At 41.2% G+C, this 7,855-nt stretch overlaps 1 protein-coding gene across 1 annotated transcript; it reads right to left on the bottom strand.

Annotated features, from left to right (window-relative positions):
• Window positions 1-6,516, bottom strand: LOC310932219 (isocitrate dehydrogenase [NAD] subunit gamma, mitochondrial-like; the record flags this gene model as incomplete). Its single annotated transcript, XM_083895511.1, has 9 exons — window positions 6,425-6,516; window positions 4,902-5,017; window positions 4,332-4,392; window positions 3,629-3,761; window positions 3,414-3,547; window positions 2,073-2,175; window positions 1,607-1,753; window positions 205-360; window positions 1-120 (listed from the first exon to the last, which is right to left on the bottom strand). The coding sequence occupies exons 2-9, from the start codon at window positions 4,966-4,968 to the stop codon at window positions 1-3; spliced, it is 921 nt and encodes a 306-aa protein (XP_083751637.1). The 5' UTR covers window positions 4,969-5,017; window positions 6,425-6,516.
• Between the last annotated feature and the right edge of the window lie 1,339 nt (window positions 6,517-7,855).

Below are 7,855 nucleotides of genomic sequence, written 5' to 3'. Positions count from 1 at the left end.
TTACTGTTTCCGATTGTTGTAAGCGTTCAGTGTGTGCGGCCCGGTGCTCTGAATGGCCCTCATGACGGACTGAACCATGTCAGAGGTGGAACCTTTGCCTCCCAGGTCAGCGGTGTGCAGCTGTAGAGCAAGAGCAATCCTAATCTGTATCATATCATACGATATTTGAAATATGAGATGACATGTTATTGGGCGCTTGCTTACCTGAGCGTCTGTGATGGTGCCGAGGACGGCTTGGCGGATCATGCTGGCGAAGGTGCGGAGGTTCAGGTGGTCGAGCAGCAGGCAGGAGGCCAGCAGCATGGCCGTGGGGTTTGCTGTGTCGCAGTTAGCGACGCTCTTCCCCGTGTTCCTGGTTCCCTACAAACACACACAGTTGATTGAGCATATGTCTAATTATTTTTTAATGTTACTGCAGGCCTCGATGGGCTCCTTGCACAGTTGCCATTTTGACAGGTCACAGTAGGAAAAGCTCAGGGGTTATAATCAAATTAATGATGGTGAGTGAGTTCCTTTAAGCTTCCTCTCAGTTTCCAGGCTGATTCACTGACGCACACTGTCCTGACGCTCATGAACTATATACAGTGCTTAAAACATGTATTAAATCACCACCTAAAGCCACAGCTGCCCTAATTATCAAAATCATATTTTATGTTTCTGTAGTGGTTAATAAACCAGTATGTAGAACCCCATTTTTTCCCACTTGGGAAATTTGACCAGTTTTTTTTTAAATATTTTTATTTATTTTATTTTTTCTGTCTTTTACTCGTAAAACTTTACCGAATTACAGTAAAGAGCAGTGTAGGATTTTATTTTCTTAGAAGTAAGTGACTGACGTTGACTTTTTCTCACTGTGGGAATGAGCCGTGTATCTCAGATCCACTGTCTCAAGATTGAATAACACATTTATCTCTGGAAATGAATAAAAAAATATTTACTTTAAAGTATTATGTAATAAATCTAAAGCAACTGGCCATAAAATCCTCCTAATATGTCTCAGAGACTCAGGAATAATGTTCATATAACAAACTGATCTCACCAACAACAACAACAGTACAGCCAAAATATTTGCTTTAAAAAAAATCTGCAAATCAGACTGCAAATCATGTTTATGTTTTGAAATCATGTTTTGGCATGTGGCGCCACCTACCGTCGTCTACCCATCATTGCAGTCAGTAGAGTCTCAGCTGCAGAGCAACCGCGGGGTTGCCAGTTACGTCAGAAAACGAAAACCTAAAAGACCTCGGTATTTTGAATTTGAATGTAGTAACCGTTTTTGGCCACATTCTTACATATGGCACCTTTAAATGAAAATAATGAAATAGTTTTAGTGGTTGAATCTTATGCTTCATTAATTTCTGACTTCTCAGAGCCCAGTGAGTCGGCGCAAATTTGGGTATAAAAAGGTGAATTCCTTTTGCCAAATCAATAACGTTTTAAGTTTTTCTAAAATATTAGTTTTCTTGTTCTCGAGACCTCGTCCCTGACCAGTAGCACCTATGATAGTCAAATTGGCAGTTGTTCACCTCAATTCATCATATTTTGTTCTGCTCTTTCATCTTCTTTATCCTCAAGGGGCAAAAAGAAAAAATGTGGATCCTCTCACCATCTCAAAGACAGCGTAGTCTTCTCCATAGTTGGCCCCGGGCACCAGGCCCGGTCCTCCCACCAGCCCGGCGCACACGTTGCCCACGACGTTTCCGTACAGGTTTGGCATGATCATTACGTCGAACTGCTGGGGCCTGGAAACGAGCTATACAAGTAAAGTAGTAGTAAGTAGAAGAAAAGTATATCCTCAGAACATGTTTGCAGTTTAAAGAGTCATGAATCTGGTGACAGGCGACAGGTGCCTTGAGCAACAGCTGTGAGATGTTATCTGCGTAACTGTTTTTCAGGAACATTCCTGCTCTAAAAAGGTTTTGATCTGATGGATTGCAGTAACTGTTTTGAATGCCAAAGGTCACTGTTGTATGCATTTTTTTTTTACTGTATACAGCACCTTTAAGTGATTGACTGTGCATGATGATAGTAATGATATGATAATAAAAACAGCAGTACAACAGTGTGCAGACCTGCATAGTTGTGTTGTCTACAATCATAGTGTCGAAGCTGATTTCAGGGTAACCGCTGGCAACCTCCTTACAGCACTCCAGGAAGAGGCCGTCGCCCAACTTTCTGATCAGAGAAACACACACATAAAATGGTTTCATGTCTTTCATAGAAAAAATGATGACTCAGAGGTTCACTTTACACCTGGAGGTAGAATGTGTGTAGAATTCCTGTGATTGGATAGTGCTTTACTACATGCATTTACACCCTGGTATTAACATGCGTCTCCGGTGTCCACATCAGGATCTGATCACTATCTGATCATCATGGTCATCCCCTCTTCAAAGGGTTTCCAGCAAACAGACTACAGCGTCACATCTTGTGTGATGCTTTTCCAAGCAGGGGAAGACGTCTTCTTTGACAAAAAGCTACGCAGTTTTGTCACGTTATCGGTGCTCGGAGCCACTGACGACGTATTTCCGCTCACGTAGTCGAGTATTTAAAGGAATACTTCACCAATTTGCATTTAGCTTCGTATGACTAGAATAGGGGTAGTATTTTTGAAAATTTGTGCTTCCCAACCTCAGTTTTCCCCTGAGTCGAGAAATATCTTGATTCTTGTTTTGTTACGTGCCCGCCAGTGACACTTGGTCACTTGGTCCGAGGCTTGAAACTGCAATGCTAATTCTGCACTTTCTAGACCAGGGGTCACCAACGTGGTGCCCGCGGGCACCTGGTAGCCCGCAGGCAGCCAATACGGTGCCCGCGGGCTCACTTCACGTCACCTCACTTGCATGTATCCGTATGATCGCTCAGTAAAATATCTTTGATATTGTTTATAAGAACTGGTAATCGTTAGGAGTAAGCACTGGAATGAATGTGTATGCAGTTGAATGCATAATATTAATCATTTAAATGGTAAACAAATAAAACAATTTTTTTAATGTGGTAGCCCTCCATATTATTCTTTACCCTTAAGGTAGCTCTCATCTCAAAAAGGTTGGTGACCCCTGTTCTAGACCCACCCGTAAGGGGACCTCATTCCCAGAATGTAAACAGTGTCCGCCATCTTTGCTAACAGTTATGCTAACAGGACCACGTAACAAAAAAATGATGAAGATATTTCTTGACTCAAAGGAAACTGAGGTTGGGAAGCACAATTTTTCAAAAAATTCTACCCCTATTCTAGTATAATACAAAGCTAAATGCAAATCGGTGAAGTATTCCTTTATGTGGTCACACAGTTGTGTTTGCAGCTGTAATTACAGGAGGTCAGGCGCCATACGATCGCAATCCGATCACAGGAAACACATTTTACTGGTGGAGGTGTAATGGGAGCTCAGACTCAAGACTCAAAAACTGACATGATGTTAGCTTTGTGCACGGCGGTGACTCGTCTGCGTCCTTTCTCCCGAGCCGTTCTGAACGCATAGTCGGCGATGCGCAAAGATTTTCTCCTGGTGATGATCTTCAGACATTCAACAACCCCTGGTACGTTCTGCAGAGATCGACAGAGACAGAGTTTGAGGCTGAATCGGTTTTCACAGAGGAACCATGTTATTAACACACACACACACACCTCATGCTCCAGGCTGCTGTACTCGCCCTCCGTGTTCTCCCTGATGATCATAATGTCGATGTTGCTGTGACGTGTCCTCACTCCAGGCACAGACTGGCAGTGCACCACATTGGCATAGAGATCCAGACGAGTGCTGCAGGGAGAGAGAGTGAGACGAAGGGCAGTAAAGAGGAGATGTAACATACTGGAGCTTTAAATGTGGGAATCCTCCTAATATGTCACAGAGACTCAGGAATAATGTTCATATAACAAACTGAACTCACCAACAACAACAGTACAGCCAAAATATTTGCATTAAAAAAAAAAACATTTTGCAGACTGCAAATCATGTTTATGTTTTGGCATGTGGCGCCACCTACCGCCGTCTACCAATCATTGCAGTCAGTAGAGTCTCAGCTGCTGAGCAACCACGGGTTGCCAGTTACGTCAGAAAACGAAAACCTAAAAGACTATTTTGAATTTGAATGTAGTAACTGTTTTTGGCCACATTCTTACATATGGCACCTATAAGTATTAAATCTGTGATTAGGTATTTTACCCAATAGTTATATGCAAATATGTGCTCTACAAAAACGCCATTATATTCACAACTTGGACCATAACTAAATCTTTTTTGTTTGTTTATGTTTCCTTTTGTTCTCCATTAGGTCCACACCAAATGAACCAAGCTCCAAAGGTGCAGCGAGAGAAGACGTGGACTCACCGGAGTAAATTGTTCCGGGACTTGTAAGAAGGTGGGAAGTTGTGGTTGGTCTCCATGTTGCCTGTAATAACAAATACAAGACATAAAAAAATGACATGAATTTGTTTTCAAACCTGGCATGTGCTTTTCATTCTTGATTAGTAATATAAGTAGTTATTTTTTATGTTTTGTCATTTTTCTTGTACAATTTAGGAATCAATATACCCTACGCATAACACATTTCCATTGTCTTTGTATGGATGGCAGTGATGTTCTTTCAGCTGGGTGGTTTGATTTGATCAATGGTCACCACACGATGAAGCCTAACTACTCTGTTATGCTCTGTTAAGTTCTCCTCTAGCGCCACCAGCAGGTTAACATTCTTGGCTTTTTTTTAAAAATGCACTGATAAAATATCCATAAATACAGCAGTGATCCCTGTAATTTACATTTACACAGTCAGAATTCTAGTTTATGCTATAGTTCTGTGAACAAAACACCTGAACTTGCGTACAAACACGTGTTCAGACAACATTTACTACATTTTCAGGCCCTCGATGACAGAACATGTCGCATTATTGAAACACGGACCTTTGAGTGCAACACCATTGCGTCTGACAGCCATTATGGCGTTACTGATGTCCTCTTCTGAGGCCATGGTTGAGTCCACGGTGACCACCTCGAAGTCGACTGGAACACTGCAGAACCTGAGTGAAGAGACTCTTTGTAGTCACTGACTAACGTTGTGTGTGTGCAGTATTTTTATTTGAGCAAATTTTACTTTTACTCCACTACATTTCCCCTATCGTTGTTACTTGTTGTTACTACCAAATAAAATCAGAAGAAGAGGTAATGGTCTGTATTTATATAGAGCTTTTCTAGTCTTGATGAGCTGCTTTTCACTATAGTTCTGCCATTCACTCATTCACACACTTCAATATGAGGTTAAGTGCCTTGCTCAAGGACACATACTAAGCAGAGCCAGGAATTGAACCCACAACCTTCCAGTTGAAAGCCAACTCACCCTAACACTGAGCTACCATGGCTCAAGCTGCTCCACACTTTTTAAATACTTTTTATATCAGAACATTTCTTTTGATACTTAAAGGTGCCATATGTAAGAATGTGGCCAAAAACAGTTACTACATTTAAATTCAAAATACAGAGGTCTTTTAGGTTTCGTTTCCTGACGTAACTGACAACCTGTGGTTGCTTGGCAGCTGAGGCTCTACTGACTGCAATGATTGGTAGATGGCCATAGGTGGCGCCACATGTCAAAACATGATTTCAAAACATAAACATGATTTGCAGACTGCACAATGTTTTTTTTTAATGCAAATATTTTGGCTGTACTGTTGTTGTTGGTGAGTTCAGTTTGTTATATGAACATTATTCCTGAGTCTCTGTGACATATTAGGAGGATTTATGGCCAGTTGCTTTAGATTTATTACATAATGCACCTTTAAGAACAGTAAATGTCATATACTTTATAAGACTTTTACTTAAGTATTATAAAAAAGTGACTTCAACTTCTACCAAAGTCATTTTCTGGTAAGATACCTGTACTTTTACTCAAGTATAGTTCTACCAAAGTAGGTACTTCATACAAGACTGTTTGTCTCTCTCTGTGTGTGTGTTTGTGTATGTGCGTGTGCGTGCGTGTGTGCGTGTGTGTGCGTGTGTGTGTGTGTGTGAGAGAGAGATCTGCCAACTATTTATAATTGCAATCATAATAATTAACTCTAATTATCATCTGGTATTCTTACTCTATTTTTTAATTATTGTTATAAAGGCTAGTATTTACTTTAACGGCAGCACATTCATTATCATTTCCTGGAGCTTTTCACAGTCTTAGTATAAGTACGTCTGCAAATGTTGTAAGCGTTGAAATAGCCTGTCTTTCAACAGTGCTTAAATAAATGACATATCCACTGATGCACACTGTCTTTTTCCACCCACTTCTTGTCTGACATTTATCTCTTATATTGCAAGATCTCGGGGCTTACTTTGCTTACTAAGTTTTTAGATAACGTGCGTTGACACTTTTATTACTTAATTCCTTTCTAGAGTTCTTTGTACAGACTTGTGTTGCTTGGAATGGATTGAAATCTCACCTGAATAGTTGTCGCACATGGTGGCACAGCTCTGGTCCAATGCCGTCTCCAGGAATCAGAGTCACAATGTGTCTGCCTCCATACCTCACAGGGGGTGCCTGTAACACACACACACACACACACACACACACACACACACACACACACACACACACACACACACACACACACACACACACACACACACACACACACACACACACACACACACACACACACACACACACACACACACATTTACAATCTGTTGTGTATTTATAAAGACCTTATAGGTGTCACGCAGACACTCACTAACTATAGTCTGTCAAGGGTGGATGGAGAGAAGATGCAGAATAAATGAGAGACAACAGTGACATTAGAACAAATACGAAGGCAAGACACGGACGAGATGAGACAAAACAATAATGTATATGCGGTTAAGACACTTGACATGTTTGGGTGTCACATTTGGGGACATTGGGGTTAAAAGGTCACGTCAGGGGATGGACTTTGCATCTCTGGTGAAAGAGTTCCTGAGGTGATGAAATCACTGTGCGCTTCCTCAATCATCACAGCTGATTTGTCTCTCTCTGCAACTTACAGCATGAGTGGACACGTGTCTCTTATTCCAGGCAGCACAGAAAACCTGTGGAGACAATGAACAACACGCGGTCAGTTGTCTAGAGTAGAAATTAATTAGAATCACAATGTCCTCAATTTAATTCGGGAGGTTAATCCTTCTGAATTGAAACTAGCAGTTACTTTTCAAACCGTTGTCAAATGATGTTCACACGACTGTTTCTCAATGTAGCGCTGTTTAGATCTCACGTCACCCCAGCGCTACATTTCCATTTCTTTTAAAGAAACTAAAATTGGGTTTCTTGTTCGGAAACAAATCCAGTTTTTCTGTCAATGCTCAGAAACGGCTTGTTGCTTCCACCTTCTTGCCTCTTCTTGGCCTGCTGCCCACATATTTATCCTCTTACATGTTACGTACTCAGTGCACTCATAGTTTATGTTCCGAGGACTTCATCAAAGCATTGCTGTCCATGTCAACGACAATATCACTGTAATTGTTTGTTTGGCTCCAGCCAATCAGGAGACAAGGACAGACATGGAAATGATGTAGAAAGTGAACAAAATCGTCCATTCTTATGACTGAGCCAACTTAGATTTGGACATTTTGACTTGAATACAACTGTCAGGTTCCCTTTTTTCAATAACAAATACACGATACCGCCACCTGCTGGTCAGAAAAACAAATTGTCTCTCATGCATGTGCAGGTGGAGACAGGATCTTGCGGCCAGCGTGCACCAGGGCTGAGAGATGAGTATCCCTTTAATAGTTCACCTATAGCTCTGCTGGGACCAGTTTACAACACAAACAAACACAAACATCGAAGAACAATGTGTTAAACTGTAAAGCGTATGTTGTATAAGTGAAAGACTTCT

The sequence above is a fragment of the Microchirus variegatus genome (genome assembly GCF_963457635.1).
Source record: "Microchirus variegatus genome assembly, chromosome: 9".
NCBI lineage: Eukaryota > Metazoa > Chordata > Actinopteri > Pleuronectiformes > Soleidae > Microchirus > Microchirus variegatus.
This window is presented reverse-complemented; position numbering and strand designations above follow the sequence as displayed.